The sequence below is a fragment of the Suillus bovinus genome, assembly GCF_016758785.1.
Source record: "Suillus bovinus strain UH-Sbo-P2 chromosome Unknown EDB93scaffold_10, whole genome shotgun sequence".
NCBI classification, from domain to species: Eukaryota; Fungi; Basidiomycota; class Agaricomycetes; order Boletales; family Suillaceae; genus Suillus; species Suillus bovinus.
The window spans coordinates 533,646-560,619 of NW_024542066.1; the positions used below are offsets into that span (position 1 = coordinate 533,646).

Sequence of the window (26,974 nt, forward strand, 5' to 3'; positions counted from 1 at the left end):
GGTCCAACCGTCGGTCCTATGAAGAGTTCAATAAAAACGGATACCTTCAGCCTCGCTGCTGTGGTTTCAGCTGACACACTACGGTCGCTTGTTGACTTGAAGTTGGGAGTTACAACAACACGACCCGCGTGTGTCTTTAGTCCATTCACAATCAAAACACGAAATGGAACGCTGGGGTGTTGTACTCGTTTCAGATGAGTTTATAAGCTCCCTCGAATGGAGGTGCCGCGCATCATCTGATCCTCATGCTGTCGCAAGAACTCGCGAGATCAGGGATATGATTGCTTAAAGAAAAACAAGTTCAGCCCCTCAAACCTGAGGCTGAATCGTCTAAAAGCATATGAGCTCGGAGGAAATTCAACAAGAACTAACTTATATACAAGCCAAAGTGTACTGCCTGAAATCGCGTTACCAGGCATAGGTCCTCAGGTTGCATCGTCATGCAAAAGGACATATTCCCGATTTGACAATCCAAATTTGATGACTGCAACAAGTTCTATAGGTGAATCAAAATACGCTGTGGAATGGGAAGTACTCACCATCACCCGCTTTGAGTTCGTAGAACCGTGATGTCGGAATGGCTTCATCGTTGACATGTGTACTATTTGTAGACTCCAGGTCGATAATAAAAGGCCTATATTCTCAGTTGTAAAAGATAGACGCAAGAGCAAACATGATATTGCGCACTTGTTCTTCGATTTTGAGGCGCCGAATTCATCTTTCTCCATTACCTGTCGATCTAGAGTTTGCTGTAAATAAGACGCCGACCATAATGTTAAAACAAGATTACTACTCACGCTGGATAACAGCATGCTGCTTCGAGCAGGAGGGATGTTCAATTAAGATATCGGTGACGGTTCGATCACGTCCAATTAGGTAGGCGCTTTGGCGATGAATATGGAGTAATTCTGCCTAAATATCAACACGGGTATCAGAAGAAAAACACATGGCACTGACCAACTTGCTCGCTCCCTTTGAACACGTACAGCCTCCAACCCAGAGTGGGCTTTCTTGCTTCTGGGGGTTCATTATATTTTAGGATTGTGCTTGTGCCATCAGTCAACTTGACAGCATTTGTCTCTGCAGCCAGCAACCCAGAATTAGCGAAGTTGGGTTTGGCCTTGTCAACAGGCGGAGAGGACTTAGACCGAGAGCCAGAGCGTGGGCGAGCAGAGGGTTGGATAGAAGACGGTTGTTTTGGGGACGCAGAACGCCGAGACGAGACTGCGAAGTCTCTACTTCGGCGCCTGCTGGGTCGGTCACCGTCATCTCGGCCATCTCTACCCCTTTCGCGATTAGGCCTGCTGGGTCGGTCATGGTCATCTTGACCTTCTCTGTCCCGTTCGCGGTTAGGCCTTCTAGAATCGTGATCACGGTCACGACGACCGTCCCTTCTATGGTAATCATCGTGTCTGGCATGTCTATCATCGTCATTATTATCCCTTCGCCTGTCTGAATCACGCTCATAGCCCGCACGTTCCGTTCTGGGGTAATCTTTCTTTCCTTTTCTTCCAGAACGGTCTTCTTCTCCTCGGGTATGGAACCGTCTTCTCGGTGAGGGTGATGTGTTGCGAGGCATCAGTAGTTTTGAAAACTGTAGTGCAAGGCTCTGAGAACTGGAGGTGAAACTTGAAGTACTCAGGTTACAGAGGTACTTCCTGCTGAGTCATCAACGTTCCTCATTCGAATTGCCGTTGAACTAGTGAACTTGACAACATGATTGGAACGTTAATTTCGACACTGCTACTGTACAGAGTACCGAAAGACTCATGAAGAACATTTAACATATCAAACAGTACGTGGAAGACGAAATAATTAAAAAAAGTACTCGCTGATCGAGGCTGCTGTCTTGAATGGGACCCGCCAACTTTTCTTCGATACCTCATTAACATTCAAGATACCTCCTCTGCGTTCGCCAGTAATTTGTGCTGTGATTGTCTAGATTGCTTTTGTTGGCGTACTCCACGGCATGCCGTTGAATTCAAGATAGAACGGGTCATACAGCATGTTATCCCACTCGTCTCTCTGAAACCAGACCGGAGTAGCAAGCTCAGGTGTCTGTGCGAACGCGGGCGTTGAACGCACTTTAGACGCTATGTATGAGCGGGTAACTGGAGAGGTCGGATCAGGGAATGCATCTTGTGGTGCCAGTGCCATGGGCACGCGCGTGAGGTGCGCGATGTGCTCAGAATTCTCGACTGGGTAGCCCGCGTGGGTCTCACTCGCAAGAAGCTGGTTGCTGTGGAGAGCAGCTTTGCCTGTGTCATTCCTCTGCGACTTGTTTGGAGGCCCGCCGGTTGCTTTCGTTGGACGGTTCACATGTTGCTCGGATTCTCCCCCTATACCGAGAAGTGCGTGAAGGAAGGGGAAGAGAGCGCAAAGGAACATGAACATGACGACTTGGTCCCATTTGCGTTTGGGTAGGTTTTCGAGACACGTGTTTAGGAGCCAACGTAACATGTTGTAGCGGTCATAGCGACGACGTCTTGAGGGCTGGATCCTGTATCTGTTTTCTTTTTGGAAGCCTGATCTCTGCAACATTTTGAAAGGCAAATTATGACTGTTGCAGCGGGTGTGTATCGAGCGGTAAGCAGACCATGCACACCTCCTGTCGACCATACGCTGCTTAAACGCCGCTTATTCAGACTTCCAATATTATTTATAAGCATTGCGAATATGAGGGTGAGTCGACTTGCGTGCCAAACAAAACGTGACCTATGATACTTTCTTTCAATGACTTGAACTCAATTTTATCAAAACGGCGCCAGCCCCCGACTCTTTTTTATTCTTGGTATTTTTTGTGTCCATAACCTCATTTTTCATCAGAAAATGACTGCTAATAACAATAATCCCATGTGATTCTACTATTAATGCGCCATGTTCTTCGACTTCTAGATCTAAATGAGTCCATCTTGACCGGTCTTGCCAAGTGAAGTGGTAAGCACGACTCTGATCAGACGAGATCTGTTGCGACTTTTTCATTTACTACGCTCTTGGAGGCTCAGCAATTGATCTTAGTCGAGTGGTCACCATCATAACAGGATAAAAATCTGTTTCTCTTGGACTTTGCACGTAGGTTCAAAACCTGCTGACAAAAAGGTCTTTTTCTATTGGAACACACCTTCAAGACATTCACTCATCCTGCCATGTCCAGATCCTTGTGCTGGTAGGCATGAGGCTAGTCAATGAATCCCCCATTTTAAACATGTGGACTTCACTGAGTATAGTTTCTCATTTTTGAGTAACTGCCTTCCTGTAAGCACGCTGGCTTACCCATGATCAGCGCATATACCGTTGCTGATGCTGAGAGCTCAGTTTCCATATTCCACCTTTTGGTATAACGGACGCCCGGGTGACCAAGTTACACTTCCCATGGAATTCTGGGATACAATAACTGACAACAGCTTTAGGTCACTGCATACACACTTTGTACAGCTTGCTGCCATGCGGCCGTCTACGGAACAACAACCCTCAGTTGCGGTCAAGGTGGTAGAGATGACCTCCATTTAGGTCAAGTTGCAACCACAAGGTCACCGTCGGGAGCCACGGTATTTCTGTAGTACCTCCAATACTTGTGTATCTTCTGCATACTAGTAGAATTAGGGAGACGATGCCGCATGGTAAAGGTGAGCACCATTGTACCCGTTAATTCATGCTTTATTCATAAAGGCCAATCAAACATCCCAACGTTCAGCTGATATAATACAAGTCAATGTCAATCATGTGCAAAAAATCGTGCCGATATAAATCCCCTGGTATGGACCCAAGTGGTTCAAGATATCGCCCGCAAGGACGTCGGGCACACTTTGTATTGTGCAGAGAGCATCCGTGGCATCGTCGTTACCTATATAGATGAGGATGAACTAACATGACCGAAAAGGCAATTTTATACTCGCCTGGGCACTGGACTGCATACCCATCAGATACAATGTGGACCTCTCCCTGGACATGTGAGAAGCCCATCAAGCGCCCCGGGACAATCGGAATGATGTCCTTCTCATTGTTAATGCGTTGGAAGTCTGATACCTGCCCGTGATTTTATGAATGAACCATATACCCATTGTAGTAAAGGAAGAGCGAGATCCGAAGGGGAGAATAAAGCTTACCAGGGAATCGAAGAGAGCGGCCCATGCTGGATTCCCTACGCGGGGTGTACCATATGTCACACCTAAAAATTCCGGCTGTGAAAATCCCGCGCCCCTGTCAGATTACTGGTGTGGACATACCTTTGATAGCGATGCTAGATGGAAGGTTCAAGGCCATGAACACACAATCAAGTTCCGCAAGGGCGGCTCCAAGAGAGTGTCCGACCTGTCTTCGAAGTTATTTTTATAGTGGTGACAAAATGTTAAATGCTGACCAGCGTGACACTGTTGGCATTATACTGAGAGATGAGGCTCTTCACCTCATTCAAGATGATGCTCGCGGTTAGCGCGTGCTCGTCGGCAAACCCACTGTGAACCTCTACGCTGTCATCAACACCGGGGAAAAGCGTGGGGTCCAGGCATTCCATCAATACATCGGCATCGGTGAGATCAGATAGGCTATGTAGGTGACTGAGTTTTCTCAAGTCGGAGCTGTGAAACGTGTAAACCTACAGTTGTGTTGGATCTGTACCTTCATGAGCAACTACCACGGTATTTTCTGTCGGCCAGTAACCAACATAGTCTGCGAAATGTCTGGAAAAACGTGCAATGTTTTTTTATTGGAACGTACAATATTGGATATTGTCGTCGTCACCCCCTGTGAGAGAAACCTCGAACCCAGGCACTGCTTCGCAAGCTTCTAAGAGCTCCATTATTGAGCCAAGGCACAGCAAAAAAAGTAAGGTGAGATTGCGTACGACCACACTGCCAGTCAGCTACGATAGTAGGGGAACAGTAAGCAGCACGAGCAAATTCAGTATATGGCGCCAGATCAGCCAGCTGGATAGACGACATCTGGGTGACAACTGAGACATCCGCCCGACGCATTGCAGCAGGTATGAGATGAGGAACCGCCGCAGCTTGTAAAATGTACAGTGCGAGAATAAAGTTTGAAGCCGAAGGAAGGAAAAACATGATGCACTGCAGGATGTAATGGATGAACAACGGAAATGACGGGCACCAGGGAAGGAATGTGGCTGGCAGCCTCGCTGAACATGTTGCAAAGGAAACATGATCTTATGAACGCTGTATTTTGGAGCATCAACTGCGCCTGAGGGATGGGCAGCATGCGCGCAACCTGGTACAGGTGAGCTTGTGCCATGCATTACAGCTATTCCTGGCAGCTGCTGCCACGAAATTAGACCGATGGATGAACTTCAGATGCAGATACTCGTTCTTTTGTGGATGAGACATCATTCTAAGAATTAGACAAGCTCGAAATAATGTGACCCTTCAAATGCAACTGGTCACTTGACTAGACATTCCATGTGCTGTGGCTCTGTGGAGTTGGACTGGTAGCAGGATCAACAAATATAAAACAAAGAAACCTCCGTACCACGAAAAGACGGTCTTCCTGAACGGCCCGCCGCTTTACTTACGTAATGCCAAGAAGCCTGCATTACTAAGGTGGGAAGAAGAGCAAGTCAAGGTGCTTCAAGTCAGAGCCGACGCTTGCTGCAAGCTTTAAGTAATAGCACCCGTATATCCCGTTCTTCTGTGTTTGATGATTTCACTGACCTTGATCTTGTAGAATTTACTCTCTGACTGTCGTTTGTCGCGCTCCTTTGTGGGTCGTCACGACGGTCGCGCGAAACAGACCTCCGAGCCGATCTGACAGCCCATGTTCAGCGCCATTCCCACCCAACAAAACACATATCAACAGGTGGTGGTTATTCCCCTTTGAAGGAACTAGGAACATCTCCCCAACTTTCTTCCTTCCACTCATCATCGCGACAAGGCGTTCGTTCGTTCTTGCGAGTGCCACTCCGTGAACCATGTATCATACACAGCAGACCACCTCCGAAACCCGGAATACACTGCTTTCGGATCCTTCCAATTCACAGCCATATCAATTGAAGGATGCATTAAACCCGGAATCACTCCCCTCAATCACCAACATGTCTCTTCCCGGCATCTCCCCTTCCAGGCATTCACCAGCCTCCAGAGCTACCATGAACCCAAACTTCGCTTCCCCTACTCCAGGACCATATGGTCATTCCCACACCTATGTATCTGAGCTGGATTCATCTAGCCGTTCTCAATATGGATCGAATTCTGGCATGCTTGACTATGTAGCCCGAGATCCACGGCTAGCCTCCGACACCGATTCTTATTATCGCTCTAACATGATGTCACGCCCCCCAGCCGCTGCGGTAGACTTTGTATCCCAGCTCAGCTCCGCCTTGATTCATGACCCTCCCGTTCCGTCAAATACTGAATCTCGATCCTCGCGATCGCCTGAGCAACCAGACGAAGAAGCGGATGATACTGTCGATGCTCGCAGAACTCGCCGCGAAAAGCCGCGAATTGAGCTTGCTCCAGATCAACCCCTTACCACGCAGGGGAAGCCCCGTGCTCGAGTTTATGTTGCTTGCCTTCAATGGTTCGTCCATTTTTTGAGCCTCGCTGAGTTGACCATTGATCTATCACAACTGCAGTCGGACACGCAAGATACGTTGTGACGGGGCGAAACCCCAATGCCACAATTGCAGTCGACGTTCCAAGAGTGGAGATGAATGTACATACGATGCAGTACCAAAACGTCGGGGTCCTGACAAGACTCCTGGTGCCCGACAGCGGATGGCTCGGGATGCTCATGTTGGAAGCGAGAGTGACGTTGCTGCGTCCCGTCGGCGGCGCAGAAAAAGGCGCGAGGTGTCCGCAACCAATACTGTTTCGGATCAAACGGCCAATACAGACTTGGAGAGCGATCGACCCCAGCCCAAATCCCTCAACTCATTTCCTAATGTCCCCCCACCAGTCATCGACCCACAGTTAACGGCTTTGTCTCCTTTTCCGGTAGAGGGTTCAGTAGGGTCGAGCTCTTTCCAGCCCTTGCCCCTGAATATCCTCACTGATGCAGTCACATTGGTCACACCTTCAGATAATGAGGTTCTATATCGTACCATGACGAGCACTGAGGTACCGACTTAATTACTTGTTGGACGAAGTCCGCTCATATTACCTATGAATCAAGGACACGAACAATGATTTCGGTTTTGCAACTCAGTTGGATTTTCAGTTATTTGAGTCATATGGCCACAGCCCACCTCGGGCATCCATTTCTTCACTGGACAATAAGACCAGCGAGACTTCAGACAGATCACCAAATATCACACCCGAACCCTCTCTTGATTTCACCCGTAAAACGTGGTGGGATTCACTTCTTGCCATCTACACTTCCTCATCATACCTTCCTTCCCTAACTGCGACACAACGTCATCATGCTACGGACTTAGTCACTGCAGACATTCAATTTTTACTTCGCGGATCTAACTATTGGTTTACATTTATTAATGTTCCTCAGTTCCTTGGGAGATACTTTGATCCCGTAAAGAGGGAGCAGATGCACCCCGCGCTGCTTCCGGCTGCTCTTGCTATTGCTGCATTTCTTCAGAGTTCAGAAGCGGGCAACGGGAGGGAAGGGAGAAACAGAGCTGTTAGGTTGCGAGATGTTGCGCAAGGTCACCTCGAGGCAAGCCTTAACGCTCAGTGGATAGATGATTCGCTTGCTCAAGCTGCCTGGGTCAGTTCTTACATCTGCAACGTTGTATATGTGTTCATGTGTCGCGATTGTCTCAGCTTCTGACGTTCTTCGAGATCTGTCCCCATCCTCAATACACCAAGGAGCGGTCTTCATCGGCTATATTCATGCTTGACATGATCATACACAGCCTAGGGCTGACCTTCCTTGATGCCGAAAATCCGCATTCTGCCAAGTTCTCGCCTCTATCTGTGCCTGCGATTGCACCCCATATGTGGAGCCCCCCTCGGCAGGCCGTACACACAACCGACCACTTACTCCCCACTCCTAATGCCACTCAGCCACAATATCCTTTGGAAGGTTGCTCCTGCTCTTCTATGACTCTTGGACATCATTGGCCAGCTGCCTATGAGCATACCCCACTTTGGGTTACCACTCCTGCATGGGACAACAGCTGGTCAGAAGCTGAGGTCCGCAAAGAGGGATGCCGCCGGTTATGTTGGAGCTCCCTCGCCTTAATTGCCGGCCATACGTCATACGTTACTGCTGAAAAACGTATTCCTACGGAACTTTTCCTCAGGGAGCCTGCGAATGTGAGTCTCAGCGATCTTTGTCAGTCAAGTACTCACATTCTATGTAGTATGCGTTGCTCTTTCCTGGAGAGGCACTAGGATTGTCAAGTGCGACATCCCATCATTCAGGTAAAGACACCGTGTGGGCATTAATTCATCGAACGATGCTTCTCTGGCACAGCTGCCTGCAAATCAGACGTACCTCGAGTGCAAACGAGGCTGAAATAGCTCGTTTTGCGGTGGATGCTTGGCTAGAGGCAGATGCGTTGGAGCAAGCATTTGATGCGCATACCTGTGGCTTGGAGAGGACTTTTTTGTTCCAAGGTCGGGAGTTTTTATTCAAGTAAGCTGGGGACTCACTACTTCGATCTTCCGTACAATGACTGGTTGTTGCAGCGTTCGCATGACGGTATCTCATGATTTCAAGCGGTTTATCCCTGTTGCTAGCGCGTGAGTCTTGAAACGTAATCGAGTGTTGTTATCGATCCCTGATCATCGTGGTTCATACAGCGATGCTAATGGATTGTTCCATCGGACCAAGGCTGAGGAATGGCGTCAGTCGCTTGATTCATCATGTTGTCCCTTTATTGATGCCTGCGAATAGTATCCCTCCAGGCTAGTGTTGCTCAGCGTATTGTACTTGGAATGGGCATGGTGACTGGCCATGCTGCTCACACCCTCATGCACAGACCATTCTTCATTTTCTGGTTCATGAGTCAGATCAGGCGGTAAGCATTTCATGTTACTCTTATGTATGGCTTGTCGATGTGGCACTTGCTTCAGGGCGCTTACTCTGTGGGATTGCGACAATACACTGACCCTTGCTATTGACGTTTGCACGGCATTCTTCAAGCCTATAGATTACCTCAGTGCCCTCTGGCCTTGCGAAGGTATGGTTTGACTCGCACAAGCTGTTCATTCTCATCGTTTCTCCAGAAATACGACGCAAGGTCGTTAGGCTTCGCGAACAGCTGGCGCGTGCATGCAGGGATACTGGACGACCGCCTCCTTCGCCACCCTCTGCCGAGTTCGGCGTGGTAGAGTATTAATTTATTCCCTAATAAATTTGTTGCTTCAATCTCACTACTACTCTACCACGCTATGTGAATATTGAATCTATTATGCCTTTTGTTTGCCACCGAAAGAGTGGCGCTAGTGAATGAGACCCAAAATAGGAAGTGATTGTTTGTCAGTGACTTTAAGTACTAAAGACGTTGAAGCTCTTCACTACATTCACATCTTTCTTTTTCAAACTCTCAAGGACGATGGAAGAACCGCAACCCTCACATTCGGATACATCTGAGTCTATGATGGGGCTGTCAATGTCCCGCAGTGCAGGCGCCTCCAGCTCAGCCCTAAAACGCGGGCCCCCTTCCTCATTTGAAGGACTTGAGGACGAGACGAGCAAGAAGCGGTTCAAAGAGGATTTGGGAAATGAGCCAGATAGCGAAAAGCCTGTTGCTAAACCATATTTTGAGGCCCTAGCAGAGGATCTTGCTCAAGAACTTCAATGCGGTTGTTGCACTGAGCTAGTGTACCGACCAGTAGTTGTGTCTCCTTGTCAGCACTTCTTCTGTGGCAGGTATGGCTCTTTCAGAATGCAGTTGTATTCTAATACTGATCTTTGTCAAGCTGCTGCGTTTTGTGGATTCGTGTGAGTTTTGGTCTCCGGTTGACAGTCGCTCGTGGCACACCATGCGCTCACCGACACATCGGGTATTCATGCTGACCGCACGTGTTCATTCTTTTCCCATTTTTGTGTCATCGGGGAGCTATTGAACTAACGAGAACCGACTCTAGAACGGAGGTACGAATTGCCCTGCATGTCGAGGAGTATCTACTATCGTTACACCATCACGTCCTCTGCAATCGATCGTCGATATTCTTTTGCGTGCCGATCCTTCACGAGAACGCACTGAACGAGAACGGATTCAAGCGGATGAGGTATACAAGGCTGGATGTTCTATGAGGGTGCGTAGTCCAGAAGTCGGTTCATTTACAATGCATCTCTGAAGCACGTGTTTCCTAGATCCCGACACCACGAGAAGCGTCACCGGAACCCAACCTAAATCAAAATGTGGATTATGTCCGCCCTTGTCCTCATTGTGCGCCTGATAATGCATTTGGTTGGAGGTGCCCTCAACCTGTCATCGATTACGGCGTTGACCCAGAGCGTGCGTGGCATTTGGATGACGGTAGGTTGTACCATTACATTCAGTACTAGAGAAATATTTTAGCTCTGTACTCTAGGTAATCCGCCTGGTCATGCGTTTTGTGGAAACTGGTACGTGAATGCTACTACCCCTTGACTTTCTCTTACCTTGGCTATCAGCGAAAATCTTCTCGCCTTGCGCGCTCCCTCCACAACAAAATGTGATCTATGTCAGGTCTCATTTTGCGGCGTTGGTGTACCAGGGCGTTGCTTGGCAGCACCTCTGTTATCTCAGCACCCTCACAATATGTCTGACCTCGGTGATCTCATCCAATCATCCGAAGTCTATGGATGTTTCGATCATAATACCGTTGAGGTCGACATTATGCTTGATTACCTGACCGCTCAAGAAATTTCTCCTCGGCATATCTATCGCGAGGTTAGTTATGGTCCTTTTGATCATAGCCCTACATAATTTGACGGGGTGTAGGTTGCATCACACATCCTCTCCCAGCCTAACGGTTTCCGTCCCCTGATAGAGCTCGACTTGTTCATAGATATCCACAGCGTGACCGCTGGGATTGATGAAAATCCAGACGCGCCGAGAAACAGGCTATGCAGACAATGCGCTACAGAAGTCATGCTCTGGGGTCTTAAGGACTGGTGGATACGAGAAAGGCAGAAGGGTTTTCTCGCAGAAACTGTGACTCGTCGACCTGATTGTAAGGAAGGCCCCTCCTGCAGCAGACAGAAAGATCTCGGTGAGTGAATAGTTATTTGGAGAGATACATGTTCAAAGTTCACTCAATGCCGGCTACAGCGCATGCAAGGGAGTGTAAGTCCCAGATTGTCTCCTATTTATTCTCTGTCCTTGTACTCATGTTTTGGCTCACAGATAATCATATCATTGCACCCCATTTCTGGGGAGATTCGGTCGTTTCCGCCGATGCATCATTGGCAGGTACTCACGGCAGCCCACCCGTCTTTGCTGCTATAACTGCCGAGGCCGATGCCGCTAGGCAATTTGAGCCGGGGATGGCGGAAAGTCGAGGCAATGTAGCAGTGACGGATCTCCCTACAAACTCCCTTCTGACTGGTGGACTATGAGTATCAGTTTCCCCTCTTCACCTTAGTAACTACAACGAGCTTCTAATACTGTGGCGGAGGTCAGGCTGCACGTGGAAAATGTTCACCGTGGTCATGGTTGGCTCAAATGTCATTGGCACCACGGATTTCATGTCTCCCTTTCTCTTTCCAATTCTAATAGTCATTTTATCGTTATCTTCACCTCAAAGCCACTGGAATGAGTTTCCAATAGGTTTGAGACTAATCCGGTACATTGCGTGGTACATTAATGACAGATAGGATGACATTGTGAATGTATGCAAAATGAACATGATATATATACGATAAAATCAAGGAACAAGCACAGATAGTGGAAAGCAAATGAAGACTAAAGAACAACAATCAAAGGGCGCCCAAACCTTCATACATAGCAATGTCACCCTCCCACGGCCGCCGTGCACCACGGCCAAATGACCGATGGGAGTGCAGTGACTGTCTATCCAGGGTGGAAACTTTGCGCCGTTGGCGCTGCTTCAACTCTTCCGCCAATCTCTCCACTTTAGCCTTGGCCTCAGCCTTAGCCTCTGCCTTCTTTCGCTTCTTTTCCTCCGTTTTCCGCGCCTTCTCTGCTTTGCTGTCTTCCTTGCGAGCAGTTTTGGATGTTACGACGCTTGCAGTTGGAGACACTGACCACGCGCTTTCAAGCACACTCGGAGCCCTGCCACCGCTCGGGCCCGGGGTAATGAAACGATTCAGAGATGACTTCATGGGGTAAGGGCTGGTCATCGACATCGATGTATAGGCACTTGTCGGGGAAAAGGTGCTGCTCATGGGTGAGCTAATATCAAAGGTCGAAGAAGGTGCAGGTGATATGGATGGAAATTGGCCGGTGAGTGGGGGTTGAACATTGAGTCTCAGGTGTTCTACATTGAACACCCGACCTTTCGGTCGCGTGTCAGGAGTTCGCGTGACATGCGGCTTCCGTAGTGACGGTGTTGTATAATCAGGTGAAAAGACGATGCTGCCGGAGTCGGAATAGCGACGACCAGTTATGTCCTGGCCTTCAGCTGTTCGCTCCTCGATGATGGTAAGCTGCTGGTTAGCAACAGCTGGATGATCAATGGGAGTCTTGAGGGTGGCAGGGCTGGTAGGAGGTGATGCTGAGTATAATTGCGAGATACTGCCATTCGAGCTGAAAGACGTCGTTGAAGACGACAAGGAGGGCGTATCGCTGTCGCTAGCGCTTATGTGCCCGTTGCTAGCGCGTGATCGCGTCTTTGAGCGGCGTGGAAGGTGGAAAGCGGAGTGTGGGGGATTGTAAGAGCCAGAGTAATCATCTGAGACATCACAATCTGACTCTGAATAAGTGGTTGGGCTAGTCATGTGATGGGATCCGAAGGAAGGCGAAAGAGGTTCCTCATGTTCTAGAAGCAGATATGGCATGCGAGGAGCCTTTCCGGTAGTATGTACACCATTGCTGGGATCAAGGAAGTCATCGTTATCATCTATTGTAACACCAACGCGCTCTTGCTCTTCAGCGTAGCTCCGTGTATGCGATACTGCAGGCGATAGGAGGTCGGCTACAGCGCGTATCTCAAAATCCGTGTGGGCCGAAATAATGCTGAGCTTTCTGTTGTGTGCCATGGATCGTCTCCGTCGAGGTATTAATGTACACTCAGAAGAGTTGTTCTTATGTGAGGCTTGTGTTACTTGAGAAACTGTCGCGGTTGCGGTGGCAGCGGAACTCTGACGTGGTGATCCATTACGAGTGGGAAAAGCTACACGTTGCCCAGATCACCGAATTAGAACACTTCGTTTTTACTCACAGTCCCAAAAGCAGCGCTTACTGAGATTAGCTGTGAAGCCTGTCATCGTCGAGCCTGCACTGCTCTGCTGATCGAGAGAGCTAGATAACTTTACGTCCGAAACACCGCCGCTGCGGCTGCGACTTGGTGTTGGGACAGTGTCGCTGGAACGACCAGGGTTATCGCTGTCACTGGGGTCAGGGTTACGACCACCACCTCCGCTTTTACTGTCAGCGCGGGAACGACCAGTCCTCTTCTGGCTGTAAGACTAGGAGTTGAGAACATGTCAGCTCGTAACAAAAGACCCTATCTTATTTCAAATATTCACCATAACTGTCTTGAGTGCCCTGAACGAACAAAAAAAAGTCAAAACATGCCGTCAAGATATCCTGGATAAACAAACCTAATTTGAAGACTCCGACAGCTACACAGTGTTGCGACTTCGTACACACCGACAGAAGTTGAATTCGAAAGAGCCCGATGCATTGCATGTTTTACAAGGGATTCGAGGTGGTGGATTTGGTAAGTACTCGAGAGGATCAACAATTGACTCAACACCGCAGGAGCATGTTGAAGGGGAGTGATGAGCGCCAATGAATAGAAATACTGCAATAACGCGAGTGTAATCGGATAAGGCTCGGATAAGTTGAAGGCACGTGGCGTGAGACGTGGGTCTGGACGGGCTTCCGAGGACCCTGGTGCGCCAGGGAGGTCCGGGAGTCCGACGTCCATGGGAGATGATGGCAAGATCTCTATTGCCTGTCGGGCCCGCGCCAAGAATTTGATCCTTTGATCTTTGAACCATGGCCAACGATCCTCAAGAGTCTTCCTCGAACATTTGACTTTGCGCCCGTCGTCACAGATGATTTCAAAATCAGCAAGAACACCCTCTTCTAAGGCTGATAATCCAAACTCCTGCATTGGTATATCGATTTGCAGAGGTGGAGGTTGATAGATTCCAAACGACTCCAGATCTATCACAGCAACGTGATCCCAACTGAGAAGCCGGCGATTATAATCTTCGATGAGGTTGCCATTTCGGTTTCCGAAGATCATCAACTTGTTCGCCTCTGCCCACAAACAGGCACGAAACCAGGAGCCAGTCGCCATGGCGCTCCCGGAGTCAATACGTGACCAAGTCATGGTCAACATGTCTAACGCCCAAATAGAATAAGATTGATATGTATGCGCCAGGTACGTGCCAGCAATGATGAAGTGCGTGCCCAGGATAGCACCTGAAGGAAAACGGAGTCCTGGTGGGAATGACGTGCCCGTCATCTCTGTGGAACGATCTGTGATTGTAAAATCCGTATCTGGCAATGGAGAAAAGACCTCGAATTCGCGCTTGACATCTGTGAACTTTGCAACACATATGCCATCAGGCCTAAAAGAAGTGGTCACGACTGTTGACAGCTTACGTTGTAATTGCTATACAGGTAGATGTCATTCGGAAAGTTGTCAGTTGGAGGGGCTGAATACGGCATGTGAACCAAAGAATCGGACGAAGTGAATGCTTGAGCTGAAGCAGGGGACTTTTCGGGCCGGAATCGTGCCCCAGGGGAACCTAAGATGGTGGTCGTATCCGTCGAGTGGACTTCCTCCTGGGGTATTCGGACACGTTGGTTTGCTGAGACCGCTACGCTACGATAGGTACCACAATGGTGGGGAAAGCTTCGGCGCTGAACCCAAGCTCTACCCAATAAATCGTACACATAGATGTCATCTAGCCAAACATTCGATAGGTCTTGGCCTCCGATGACGAAAAGACGATCAGCTGAGACAGATGATAGATGTGCATATCGGGGCTTTGGAACCAATGTCTCTGCGCCAGACTCCGCAGAGGCAGGGTGACTGTTAGTAGCTGTTGCGGGAAGCCAGTGCATTATTGACAAGTCGAAGAAACGGACGTCATTGAGGACACAAAGATCTTCTGGATTACTAGAGTTCGGGGTGCTGCCCATACCACCGAAAACAATCAGTTGATTGTTCCCTTATGATAAGTCATATCTGCATAAGAGCTTGACGACGATTAGGCAAGCGAGGAAACTCACAGGTCTCTGTGCTATGGAAATATCGTGCTGCCGGTATATCATCATCTGTAGATGGTGTGATCTTCTCCCAAACGAAGGTCTCCAAGTCGAACACGTATAGATCCGAGACCATACGACGTTCTGTAACTAGGCGCCCACCCTATATATGGATGCCTTGATGAGAAGGGACGATAGAGACCAACTAGCAACGCACGAAGAGATACATCTTCGATCCTACGACTGTGGTAGACGCGCCCTACAAAAAATGATGAACGACGTTGAACGAATGTATGGTAGACAAGACGAAGTGTATGCGTACCACAAGTTTGGGAGGGACGTCACCAGTCGTCTTGCGACAAAATGTCGTCAAGTCGGATATGGAGTGCATTTTTGAGAATTGAATGCGCTCGCTGGGCAACCAGGGAAGTTGTGGAGGTAAGAGAAGGATGAAAACCAGGAGATGAAGAGTTGATGAAGACCATTTCACTGGATGTAATCTCAGATCCATAATCGGAACATGCCGGCAGTTTCAGGCACGTGGTTAGAACTTTCCAAAGTTTATACGACTAGCGCTGTTTTTCTTTTACGTCGGCACACTCAGGCTATTCCAATCGAGGATTGCTCAAGAATTACCAGCCCAGCGCACACAGATGCCGTCGCCACAAAATCAATCATGAAAACAACCTATCATCTTCGCAGACCTGTTTCAGGGCCTCTGGGACACCAGTGTGACAACATCTAGTGCTTCAGTGCCCAAGATAGAGATACTCCTTGGCCGTCCAAGCAGCGATGTCAGTAACAGAGTTGACAGCTCTTTATCTGCCTGGTACCTGGCTGGTAGGTATGTTGAAGTGTGTCATCGTGGGCGCTGTTACTAAATGCTTGGGGAGTCCCTCGGCCAAAAAGCGCCAGTCCAGTATCTCACTCGGGGAAATCAATCCAATTGTTTGCACAAGATCATTTGAGGGTGCCATTAGGCAATAGGTCCCCTGCTTTAGTAACGGTCCGAACAACTCATCGAAATCCTATCTTGCGCATGTTGAGGGGATCAACATTCATATTTCCGTTTTCGCGGCCCGACCAGCTGAGCAACTAACAGCTGGCGCCTATAGAGGTGGCAACCACTTGTGGCATCAGAAGGGCCATATACTGTTCCTGCCCTTACTATCTGGGAAAACGTTTGAAACGAGCGGAGAGCTCCAGCAAACCTCGGTCGCTTCCCGCTAGCAGCAAGCTTGGATCATGACCCCTGTTCATGTCAAGGTCGACGTCAAGCTGTCAAACGACATGAATACCATGCCAAGCGAGTTTGCCGCCCTCTTTATCAATCCGTTGCTGTGCCCGAGGTAATGCTATCTGTCATCATAATTAATCTACAAACTCGCATCCTGATTTGAATTAACACCAGGTTAGCGTGCCCGTGAGCTACAGAGCTACTCCAAATCAAGCGTCTACTGAAGCCTATCTTTGTACAAAATCGCACGTAATCAGAAGTCTGGTTACTTAGTAACTTCGTTCAAACACCAACGACGTACGACGCGAATGATTTGAGCCAGCTTTGAGAAGTTGAAAACTCGGTCGGTGAAATCAAGTGAGTTATGGGCGTCGCAAACATCCCGCCCACCTCGAGGCTCGATAGGATTACTATGAACCTGAAACTGATTGTGAGATACGATAAGATGGAATGGAGATGCCGTATGTACATGATCCATAGAGTATTCGCTTCGAATCGCTTATGGATGTTGAACGTTAAATTTTTGTTCATGAACGCCTTCTTCCGCTTGCCTGCTGTTCGCATACTACTCGCAGAATAGTCTGTGATCCGCGGTCGCTATAAGTGAGTTCCGCCGTGTAGTCTGCCATTGGGGCCCATCTGCAAATCTGAAGTGGGATATAATTGGAACTTCGACAGCCTCTCACACGCCTGTACTTCTGGTCAACGAATCAACTATGAATCCGACGAAACAACGTGCTCTGAAGCTGAAACGTTGAAACGTTGATGTTTCAAGCTAGCCTGCCATTCAATTGAATCCCCGAAGTTATAGGCGATGATCACTTGACCACAGTCGAATTTATGCTCTTAACTCGTACCATCATCGCTCGTAGACTTATCCCAGCGGCATTATCGTCTTCTTTTTGTGTCCCTTCATCGCCTTCCATCTACAGCTGTAGCTTCTCTCAATCATTCATGTCCTCAGTCTCCGTCACAGAATCAGCAGATTGCCTCCAAGTACAAAGTCATCTCCAATATGATACCCCAGATCATATCACCCCATCAAACGTCCACGCTTCTCCCCTAGAGCAATTTCACATCTGGTTCAACCAAGCCCGTGAAGCCAATGTCTGCGAACCAGATGCCATGTCTCTCTCCACAGCAACAGCATCCGGTATACCTTCTTCGCGCATGGTGCTCTTCAAGCAGCTAGACAAGCGGGGCTTTGTTTTCTATACTAATTATACTTCTCGCAAGTCTCGAGAACTGGAAGAGAACCCTCGAGCTGCCGTACTTTTTCACTGGCGTGAGATGCACAGGCAGGTGAGGGTGCTGGGCAGGGTCGAAAAGTTGTCGAAAGTTGAGAGCGAAGAGTACTTTAAATCCCGTCCTGTCGGCACCCGTTTGGGTGCGTGGGCAAGTCATCAGAGCACTGTCATCGGGGAAGATGACCTGGCCAACCGATTGGCGGAAGTTGAGGAACTATTTGGAGTGCGGGCATCCGACAAAGAAGGCGATGTTCCGTTACCTGACTTTTGGGGTGGATGGAGGGTAATCCCAAGGTAATTATCGTTTTCTATTCTTGTCTACAAGTTAATCTTACACGTTGAAATAATACAGCGAAGTCGAATTTTGGCTCGGAAAGCCATCACGGCTTCATGACCGTGTCCGATATCTTCGTGTGGAGGGTTCGCCCGACGAACAACCGCGGTGGACGATAGATAGATTGTCCCCGTAATCTCCAACATGGTCAATAATCTGGACCGATACCACTCGCATGGGTAGCAAATATGAAATTCCAGATATCGCGGCGAGCTGCGGCCTCTCCAGATGGAATTCGAGATTACTTTCTGACAGGTTACTTTAAACAGAGACCTATCGGCACTTTTAACTGAGTCCAGAATAAGCAACAAAGACTGCAGGATAACGCGCCGAGGCAACTCCACTTGGATGGAACATAAGGCTGCCTGCAGGCCAGAATCACCAAGTTCTGGAGCTTACGAGAGCACAGTCGGCGATTGTTGACAACTTCGAGCAAGGCCAGGCCATGACCGTAGTGGGATTGTTGCGGCCTTGCGCATTGTCTGCATGATCTATCAGAGTTCATAGTCGCATGGCAAAAACATCGGGTGATCGCCAGTCGATAACTGATAACCTCGATAAATCAGACCCGCGGGGCTGAATCTATTCCTTGTTCATTCAATCCTAGTGCGGGACATACAGAAGGACTCTCAGTGAACCATCATAATGAAACGCAAGTCACAAATTAATTGCCAATCGATAAAGTTTTATTGACACGGAATATTATGCAATCTGAGAACGTAGCCAACGCAGCACTTTGCTGAAAATTCTTACTTCTTTGATGGTCTGATTGGTTCGACGCGCGGGACCTTCTCGAAATGAGCGGTATGTGCGAGAAGCATAGTAGGAGATGACCCATCGCCCTGTGGGATGCGTCAGTTTGGTATATATGACTCAGGTGGCGCTACGCACAATCATGGACGTCGGGAACCCCGCATCAAACGGAATGATACTTTCCAAATACTTTATCTGGTCCGGGGACAAAAGAATGTCAAGCGCCTCGAGGTTCCCATACAGTTGGTCGACTTTGCGGCCTCCGACCAGGGGAAAAACGTATGGCGTTTTCTGCATAAGGTATGCGATGGCCACTGCATTCCCCGTTATTAATGTATTTTTATGATCAGTGTGATGTATCATACCAGCGGTGATATGACTGGCGCCAACCTCCTTGGCTACCTTCTCTAACGCATGAGACACCTTCGTTTCATTTTCGGTGCGTTCCCAGCCTGTAAACATCTCCCTTCCCTTCTCTCCCGTTTCGCGTCGCCTTTGCTCCTCTTCGTCCGTGCGGAATTTACCGCTAGCGAGAACATTCCAGGGTGCGAGTGCCATACCTATCGAATATTGATTGAATAGAATGACACGTTAGATAGGACTTCTCAGACAACGAAGCTGCGGCTGTACCTTCAGCGCGGGCCATGGGAATTATGTCGCGCTCGAATGAGCGCTCCAAAATGTTCCACATGCCTTGATAGATCACAAAAGGAGTTTTCCCATAATCACGAGCGTATTGATTTGCCTTGGACACAATCCAGGCAGGTGTGTCAGAGATACCCTGATACAATGGATGTAAATAACTCAATGATTTGACAGGGGTGTTTAATATGCGTTACCAGGTAGAGAACTTTTCCCTGCTGGACCAGGATGTGCAGTCCGTTCATGACCTCCTCAACACTGGTGTCGAAGTCCCACCAGTGAAGATATAAGATGTCGATGTAAGATGTTCGGAGTTTCTTCAGGCTCGCCTCCACGCTGATATGCATAGACTTGACGTTGTTTCCGGTAAAATTAACCTTTTGTGCTTCATTGGAGCCTCGTTTGAAATTGGTGGTATACTGTTCAAAAGATAATCTCAAGTTCGAGAAAATTGTATCGTGAAGCGTTGTGAACAACAAACCTTTGTAGCAATGACAAGCTGGTCACGAATACCACGCTTTTCAGCCCACTCGCCGATGATCTCCTCTGAACTTTCGTCTTGGCTACCGTGTTCCACTTAGGGGTGTTCATGATAACCAGCAATATGGTGCTCACTAATTGTTTGCAGTGTCGATAAAATTTCCACCTGCGTCGAAATATGCGTCCAACAGCTTTACCGAGGACTGCTTGTCCATTGCACCCATTCCGTACTGGTGCCATTTGTCCCCGATGGACATAGCTCCCAAGGCCAGTGGGGAAACGTGCACTCCCGCAGTGGGGGCCAGGGTACGATATATACCGAGCTTGGTGGGCGGTTTGGGAGCAGGTTGATAGAGACTCATAATGATGGCGAAGAAAAAAGAATAAATTGTTCACCAGCATCCCCCCCCCCTCTCCCCTAATATTCTCCTCAGGATGACGCATCAGATCAAGACAAATTTCCATTTATAGACAATCAAGTTAATACAAGTCCGAACGAGTGAGTACTGCGAACAACTGTACTTCGAATGCTCATCGAAAGCCAATTATATATAGCAGTAAAGGTAGAAGAAGCGAGACGGTAAGACGAAAAGTCCATGGTGTAAGCTAATAACTCTTCAAACTTCCAAAATGGTCTGGTAATATGACATTACTACTTGTCCGGAAGTAAGCTTTTGTTCACATCGGCGCCGACGTTTTGTAGAAAGACTTGCCTATCATTATAAACCACAGTTGCTCTCGGCTACCTGGGTGGCGGTAGCAGAGACCGTGCCCGCAGGGACACCAGTGTTGTCTGTCAATGCCTCAAATGCCTCAAGGGACGGATTGAACGTATATGCCGCATCGATAGCGGTCATATAGATGCTCTCGTGTGTCCCAGCGGGAGTAGTGTACTGCAAGTTCCAGCAGGTACCGCACAGAGGTGAATTCCAAGTGGCGTTGGGAATACCCCCGATATTGGGGAATGAAGGGAGAGAGCCGAAAGTGGTGAAGCCTTTTGTCAACAGGCCATTAGCACCATTAGAGCAAGCGACATCAGCGAGGGAAGTGGATGCATTGTCATAGAAGCTGTCATAGGTCACCTCGACCTGCATCGCAAAAGCAGGAAGAGCAAAGACAGAGAAAAGAACGACAGCGGATGAAAGCTTCATTGTGCAGACAAGTGGTTTGAAGGTTAATTTGTTTGAAGACTGGATTGTTAATGACTGACCTCTGGATATTCTCCAGGCTTTATATTCCAGGTCCATCGACAAATAGAGCGCGCGCAGCCATGATTTAAACCTGGTTTACCATCTGCGCACCAGAATGAAACACTAACCACACAGAATGAAGGTCGACAGCGGGCTCGAGTGCCCGATGACAGTTGTCAACTAAAAACCTGTGAGGCAAGACACGTAGCGGGATATGAAGACCGGTTTTAAACCCAAATATGGTGACCTGGGTGTTGGAGACGACGGCGCCAAGTACTCTTGAGGGCTTTTACATAACACCATCATTGCCTGCACAGGCGTCTTCGACCACCGGCAATGGTGTCTCCTGTCTTGTTGCTATGTGCACAGGCGTGAAATGAGGAAAGAATGGCCACATGACCCGCGCCGAGAGCATAACTAACTCGATGCAGGATATTTCAGTGAGCAGGTGACAGTGCAGATGTGTGGTTTGCGTGCAGTAGCGATGTCTGCCTTGACAAATGTCTTTTAGCCATCCTTGAATATTGCCAAGGAGCCAACCACACCATAAGTCTGCAGCAACTCTATGGACCTGAAAATGGACACTGCCAATTAACTTTGACACAGACAAATGGCGCTGTACTGATCAGACCATGTGGCATCGTTCAAGGCCGTGTTTGCCCATATGAGATTGCCAGTACCCCTGACAAAAACAAGACACCACAAGACATGAAAACAGACCTGCTCAGCAATAAACTGATAAGGTTTGGGATCGTGTTTTGTTGATGAGCATGCATTACGAGTTCAAACGTGCTTCTGCTATGCTTCCTCGTGGTGACTTTGCGACGGACCTGAGTCAGACGCCTATTATTTTGGAGGGTGACTGAAAAAGGATGAGTTGTAATATCTCGGACTTGAAGCTTCGCCTTTCGCCGTGAGCGAGCAAGCCTTAGCCCTGGCTTAAAATATAGATTTTGCACCAGCATCATCGCCTTGCAGACCGCGTCCAAATGAGAATATAAACAAGAGGAGAGTTGGCAGGAACCTTGTTGGCGACAACATTGGCCGCGTCGAGGAACTTCACTGGATCAGACTACCTGCATGGCAAAAATATCAGCTTAGGATGGAGCAGGAGATGAAGGTCTTGCCTGAAAGGAAGACGACACCTGCTACTGCGACAGGGACTGAACGAGCAAATATTATAGTGGTGTCCAGGCCAAGCTCTTCACCTGACGTAGTAGAATGCGAAGAATGCTTGAGGTAAGATTGCGGAAAGTAAGGCGTGATTAAAGAAGCTGGTGTGAATAATTTAAACACTCACGACTGAACTCAAAGGCCAGAAGTAGCTCTTACTTTCCAGCAGCACACTGTATGCAGCGCATCTCGCATGAAACATGAAACATGCTGATTATACTCATGTGGAGCCCAATGTCCTTCCGGAGATCTTCGCCTTCAGCGAAATCAATATCAGGTTGAACGATGGTCAGACCAGCTTGTTGACTGATAGCGGCACAGCGAGCCAAGACTTTCAGCCTGGACTTCGAAATCAGCCTGAATGGGTAAGAATGACGAATTACAGAAGATCGGGGCACGCCATCCCTGTAGAAGAGGCAGATAATTGTCAAGACCCTGAGCAGCATGTTCCAACAAATGGGAAGAGAATCCGCATTCGCATCAGCACGAATGCCGAGAATGATGCCCCTGTTTGAAAGCCCAGGGCCAGCTGGAAGTCGAGAAGGGTCTTATGGTATGAGATGATACCCGAAATATACTCTGTAGAGCGAATATTAGATTAGTATGATAAGGTGAGAATTTTATGGTAGACACCAATACTTGCCAGGAAGATATTCGTACAGCTCTCCACTTTCAAAATTTCATACTCAGCAACTGTTAAACTTTGCACCTGTTTTTCGTCAAGCAAGTATGTAAAGTACTAAGATGGTTACCAGTGATATCAATAGTGGGTCAGGGAGTTTACAGAACCCGTACTGCAACCAAAACGCGAGAGGGACGACGGAGTCACAGCAAGGAGGACAGAGAGTGGGGTTAAGAAGCGCAGAATGAAATATCAAACATGTAGAAACCCAATTCAGCAGAGTATCACCGGTCAGCGGAATATTGGTTCGTGGTTTGGGGTCTAGTCACAGACGAGATACAGAGGGTAATGGACGACGGACGTTTGATAAATGTGGTATAACGAGCAAACAGAGCCTCGTCAGATACAGCACCCAACTCGGCAGGCTAACGAGAGAAGTGCAACAGAATGAATTTGACGGATTCAAAACGGGTTCGGGACAAAAACCGAAAGAAGTTGACGAGCGGCCTCTACGACAATGGACGCGGGCAATTCAGAATGGGATGGTCTTTGGGATAGAAAAACCACGCAGGATCATCGTTGACCACAGTGGCATACAGTCACCACTAATATCGACCATCTGAAATGCTAAGCGACGACAATCCGTGTGCCGGCAGAGAATGGTAATGAGAGAGCGATTTTTGTGTTCGACTAAGCCCTCTCAACTAACGTGGGAGTCGGGGATACTTCACTTCATGAACCACTTCCGACTAACTGTATTGGCCCGCAGGTCACCGTGTATACGGCACTACTCAAAAAAGTCCCCAGCAGTTCAACCAACTCCGAGTCAAAAAGAGAGCGCTGAGCGAGATGATGGAGACTTCCGTCCACCATGGGTGTACTCCGCGTCCCACATTCTCACCTATACTATGATACCCAGTGAGTTTCACGCTGTCATGATTGGCTGATGGCCATAACAAACTTATTCATAACGATTAGCGGCTATATTATATTGTGTATTCCTTGCTGATTGGGGCGAGCGGGAACATGTTTTCTCGCCAGTACGTGTCTCATCTACATTTTGTTTTATGACCCGACGTCTCATCTCCGATTTTCTAGGTGCGCAGATGGACAGCGAAATACAAGGAATCTTTTCTCTCTCTTTCTCCAGACGAAGCTTCCTTGATTAAAGAGTCACAACCGCCGTCGACCACAGCACCACCGGTTACAAAAGAAATTCAGGCAGAAGGCCGTCCCTCATGAGCGACGTATCTTCAACTTGCCGAAGGATGCAGTTCGTTTGCTTTTAGATCTCAACACGTCGCCTAGTAATGATGAGCGAGAGCCATATGTTAAGAATCCACCCTGTGGTATTAGTAGTATCTTTTGGTAGACAAAAGACAGAGATATTATCACTTTTTCTAAGAATGCATATGCTTGAGTTTGTGAGAGGAAATGACGGCCTTCTATGTTCTGACTAGAGTGTAAATTGTTGCATTAATATTGGTGGTTTAATTTAGCGTTGTCGGTGGCTTACTCGCAAACCTTGATGCGAAAAACTGTGCAGGTGACACGGAATCATGCAAACGGCGAGCACTCCAGCTCCTCAGTACCATCCAACACATCCTCCGATACAAAATGGATACCAGCCCCTTACAGGTGCGGACAGATGTGCTGGATCATCAATTGTATATTTATGCATAACCTGATGACAGAATCTGAAATTTATGCCATCAAACGACAGTACTTGGGACTGCTTCCTCCGCCACAGATAATAGATATCTGTCTTACATTTGAGGCTCATGCGCCCCTTCATGTAAAAAGTACTGTGTGGCCGTATGATATTCGAGCCGCAATTGCAGTGATCCAGGCCCAACATGCACAGATCTCTCAGCATGCACCACCTCAACAATTGAGCCCTCCAGTGGACTCCGGGGATCAAACTAAATCTACACCAACGCCAAAGGATTCGCCTTCGGACACAGGAGATAAAACTGCCTCATCTTCTTCTGAGCAACCACCAATCCCCTCTGCAACGCATGGCCCGGCCGCTGGTAGTGCGACACCTCATCCGTCTGCGGCAGCTCACCCACATCCACCGCCACAGTCCCTTCCGCACTATCCACAACAACCTTATTATCATCCTTCCTATCCGCACGCTCCGTACTATCCTGCACCACCCCAAGCACACTACAATTTCCCCCATCCATACCCTCCTTACCCTCACCCACCTCCAGCTCAATACCAACCAAACCCACCTCCACCGCCTCCATCGAGTCACGCACCACCGCTATTCACGAGTGCACCTTTAGCACATCCTCCAGAACCATCCTCATCATCAAATAACATCGATGACCTCCCCAGTTATGAAGAAATGATTGTAGAGGCACTGATAGATTTTGGGGATCCAGAGGGGTGTGCACCAAAGGCTCTCTTTGGTTGGATGGCGTCGCATTACCCGTTACAATCGAATTTTAGGCCTTCAGCTAGCCAAGCCCTCCAAAAGGCCTTCAAACGCGGACGTCTAGAAAAGGGGAATAACGGTAAATACAGACTGAATGTCAACTGGGAAGGTGGGAATGTAAGCATGACACTTCGATTTTTTTTTCGACTCCCAACGATGTTATCTATCAGACTTCCAAAAGAACTACTCGTCGTCCACAGACTCACGCTCAAACTGCATTGTCTGCCCATCAGGGACATGCATCATCATCGCCTTTCACTCATATTCCCCTTGTACACGACGCAGATACCGGTACATCATCGTCTCAGCCACATGCCTCCGCACAAGGACAACCTAGTCACCCTTATGGCTTTGGTTATCCAGGGCCGTCCACGTCTGTGGCAAATCATCGCCCTCAGCCTGCTCCATCGGAAACGCAAACTGCCGAAAGTCAGGTTCGAGAAGGCAGCGATGCTTGGGAAGCTGCACAAAACATTCTCAAAGCCATAAATTTTGGACAATTGTTTCAGATCTCAAACGAGGATGGAGCGCCAATACAAGCAGATTCCGCGATGGTGGCTCAAGCGCCACCCCCGGTATTTGCCAGTTCTGCTGAAGTATCGTCGACATTCGATAGCCAACCAGTTTCGACGAATACGAACACATCTCTACCATCTCGTAATACCGAGACCTTATTACGCACTGAGTTGAACAGCGATGAAAGAGCAGCGTTGCAGGCTGAACTTGCTCTCTTAGCCGCTCAGTTGGCGGAGTTTGCAGATGTAAGCGAGGACAAGCTAGCCCAAGACCTCAACCCTCCCACAAGCATCGAAGAGGGTTATGTCCCCGTTGCGGCTACAAAATCACAGGATTCTCCTGATTCCGCTCAGCCGTCTGCGGACCAGATGGACAGTGACGATGACGACGACGACGACATGGACATGGTTGAAGTACACGTACCAATGGCGTCGCTGATAGCGTAATTATTCTTTCTGTTTTTGATGTACCTGACGAAAATATTAATGATACTATAGTTTTGAATGATGTGGTGGTTTCCCTTCAGCCCTGCAATGCCAATATACCCGCGATGACCCCTTTTTCGAGACTCTGAAAGGATGTTTTGTGCCAGTCGGGGTTTCCCGACACTTCGACCATAAGTAGGTACGGACTTTTTTCTGAACATGGAATTAAGCATAAGTTTTGATCTATCGATGATATCATCTAGCCAATCAGATGTTATACACTAGCGCCAGCTGTGGGCTTTGCGTGATCATGAGAAATCCTTGGGTGGTATGACGAGACCCGGAGAAGTCCTTGCTATTTAATAAGTTACGCGATTCCAGTCCTCGACTTTTCGAGTTGTTAACTTAAGCTTGTTCTTGGAACTCAAACCGATGGACACTTTCCGCAAAGGTCCGTGATTGGTCAACGTCACTGAGTTGTAATTGGTGGTGATTACGTGTAGGGTGTGGAGGACTATGCCCTGCTCCCAATGACTTAATGACCGTTGTCGTAGCCAGGGTGCGTTGTTCCAGATAGTCCCGACCACAAACTTGCACCACCCTCGATTGCGTCATGTGTTATTTAGTGCCGGGTTTCAAATGACGGACCACGGCCCCCAGCG

General features: G+C 48.4%; 12 protein-coding genes across 12 annotated transcripts; 6 read left to right on the forward strand and 6 right to left on the reverse strand.

The window, feature by feature from the left end:
• Positions 1-425: 425 nt before the first annotated feature.
• EDB93DRAFT_1080262 (SMAD/FHA domain-containing protein) lies at positions 426-1,579 on the reverse strand (the record flags this gene model as incomplete). The annotated part of the gene is made up of 5 exons (XM_041445520.1): positions 426-484; positions 540-634; positions 688-739; positions 798-908; positions 958-1,579. 5 exons carry the CDS (start codon positions 1,577-1,579, stop codon positions 426-428), a joined length of 939 nt encoding a protein of 312 aa, XP_041310711.1.
• A 140-nt stretch (positions 1,580-1,719) lies between these two features.
• EDB93DRAFT_1129029 (uncharacterized protein) lies at positions 1,720-2,981 on the reverse strand. The gene is made up of 2 exons (XM_041448862.1): positions 2,468-2,981; positions 1,720-2,420 (listed from the first exon to the last, which is right to left on the reverse strand). Exons 1-2 carry the CDS (start codon positions 2,667-2,669, stop codon positions 1,939-1,941), a joined length of 684 nt encoding a protein of 227 aa, XP_041310712.1. The 5' UTR covers positions 2,670-2,981; the 3' UTR covers positions 1,720-1,938.
• A 738-nt stretch (positions 2,982-3,719) lies between these two features.
• Positions 3,720-5,060, reverse strand: EDB93DRAFT_1239087 (Alpha/Beta hydrolase protein; the record flags this gene model as incomplete). The annotated part of the gene is made up of 8 exons (XM_041451591.1): positions 3,720-3,844; positions 3,897-4,026; positions 4,107-4,168; positions 4,227-4,311; positions 4,361-4,544; positions 4,599-4,668; positions 4,717-4,785; positions 4,844-5,060. The coding sequence occupies 8 exons, from the start codon at positions 5,058-5,060 to the stop codon at positions 3,720-3,722; spliced, it is 942 nt and encodes a 313-aa protein (XP_041310713.1).
• A 527-nt stretch (positions 5,061-5,587) lies between these two features.
• On the forward strand, positions 5,588-9,360 carry EDB93DRAFT_1129047 (uncharacterized protein). The gene is made up of 10 exons (XM_041448863.1): positions 5,588-5,625; positions 5,677-6,528; positions 6,584-7,067; positions 7,123-7,671; positions 7,728-8,222; positions 8,270-8,544; positions 8,598-8,651; positions 8,712-8,755; positions 8,806-9,091; positions 9,138-9,360. Exons 2-9 carry the CDS (start codon positions 5,921-5,923, stop codon positions 8,931-8,933), a joined length of 2,637 nt encoding a protein of 878 aa, XP_041310714.1. The 5' UTR covers positions 5,588-5,625; positions 5,677-5,920; the 3' UTR covers positions 8,934-9,091; positions 9,138-9,360.
• A 163-nt stretch (positions 9,361-9,523) lies between these two features.
• On the forward strand, positions 9,524-11,122 carry EDB93DRAFT_1080087 (uncharacterized protein; the record flags this gene model as incomplete). The annotated part of the gene is made up of 7 exons (XM_041445504.1): positions 9,524-9,783; positions 9,834-9,855; positions 10,002-10,172; positions 10,231-10,396; positions 10,452-10,485; positions 10,534-10,792; positions 10,844-11,122. The coding sequence occupies 7 exons, from the start codon at positions 9,524-9,526 to the stop codon at positions 11,120-11,122; spliced, it is 1,191 nt and encodes a 396-aa protein (XP_041310715.1).
• Positions 11,123-11,820: 698 nt separating this feature from the next.
• Positions 11,821-15,641, reverse strand: EDB93DRAFT_1079960 (uncharacterized protein; the record flags this gene model as incomplete). The annotated part of the gene is made up of 8 exons (XM_041445498.1): positions 11,821-13,196; positions 13,266-13,491; positions 13,552-13,570; positions 13,627-14,582; positions 14,642-15,213; positions 15,275-15,413; positions 15,468-15,509; positions 15,573-15,641. The coding sequence occupies 8 exons, from the start codon at positions 15,639-15,641 to the stop codon at positions 11,821-11,823; spliced, it is 3,399 nt and encodes a 1,132-aa protein (XP_041310716.1).
• A 1,800-nt stretch (positions 15,642-17,441) lies between these two features.
• On the forward strand, positions 17,442-18,204 carry EDB93DRAFT_1239091 (pyridoxamine 5'-phosphate oxidase; the record flags this gene model as incomplete). The annotated part of the gene is made up of 2 exons (XM_041451592.1): positions 17,442-18,028; positions 18,087-18,204. The coding sequence occupies 2 exons, from the start codon at positions 17,442-17,444 to the stop codon at positions 18,202-18,204; spliced, it is 705 nt and encodes a 234-aa protein (XP_041310717.1).
• A 311-nt stretch (positions 18,205-18,515) lies between these two features.
• Positions 18,516-20,360, reverse strand: EDB93DRAFT_64215 (NADP-dependent oxidoreductase domain-containing protein). The gene is made up of 7 exons (XM_041456959.1): positions 20,079-20,360; positions 19,945-20,026; positions 19,661-19,882; positions 19,452-19,602; positions 19,187-19,381; positions 18,960-19,135; positions 18,516-18,910 (listed from the first exon to the last, which is right to left on the reverse strand). Exons 1-7 carry the CDS (start codon positions 20,303-20,305, stop codon positions 18,818-18,820), a joined length of 1,146 nt encoding a protein of 381 aa, XP_041310718.1. The 5' UTR covers positions 20,306-20,360; the 3' UTR covers positions 18,516-18,817.
• Positions 20,361-20,386: 26 nt separating this feature from the next.
• On the reverse strand, positions 20,387-21,152 carry EDB93DRAFT_1129075 (Cerato-platanin). The gene is made up of 2 exons (XM_041448864.1): positions 20,657-21,152; positions 20,387-20,595 (listed from the first exon to the last, which is right to left on the reverse strand). Exon 1 carries the CDS (start codon positions 21,092-21,094, stop codon positions 20,663-20,665), a length of 432 nt encoding a protein of 143 aa, XP_041310719.1. The 5' UTR covers positions 21,095-21,152; the 3' UTR covers positions 20,387-20,595; positions 20,657-20,662.
• Positions 21,153-22,005: 853 nt separating this feature from the next.
• Positions 22,006-22,821, forward strand: EDB93DRAFT_1101722 (uncharacterized protein; the record flags this gene model as incomplete). Its single annotated transcript, XM_041447124.1, has 4 exons — positions 22,006-22,046; positions 22,112-22,372; positions 22,448-22,481; positions 22,537-22,821. The coding sequence occupies 4 exons, from the start codon at positions 22,006-22,008 to the stop codon at positions 22,819-22,821; spliced, it is 621 nt and encodes a 206-aa protein (XP_041310720.1).
• An 817-nt stretch (positions 22,822-23,638) lies between these two features.
• On the forward strand, positions 23,639-24,409 carry EDB93DRAFT_1129077 (uncharacterized protein). The gene is made up of 3 exons (XM_041448865.1): positions 23,639-23,846; positions 23,907-23,968; positions 24,027-24,409. Exons 1-3 carry the CDS (start codon positions 23,663-23,665, stop codon positions 24,168-24,170), a joined length of 390 nt encoding a protein of 129 aa, XP_041310721.1. The 5' UTR covers positions 23,639-23,662; the 3' UTR covers positions 24,171-24,409.
• Positions 24,410-24,487: 78 nt separating this feature from the next.
• Positions 24,488-26,333, forward strand: EDB93DRAFT_1247605 (uncharacterized protein; the record flags this gene model as incomplete). Its single annotated transcript, XM_041452609.1, has 3 exons — positions 24,488-24,566; positions 24,623-25,488; positions 25,542-26,333. 3 exons carry the CDS (start codon positions 24,488-24,490, stop codon positions 26,331-26,333), a joined length of 1,737 nt encoding a protein of 578 aa, XP_041310722.1.
• Positions 26,334-26,974: the final 641 nt, after the last annotated feature.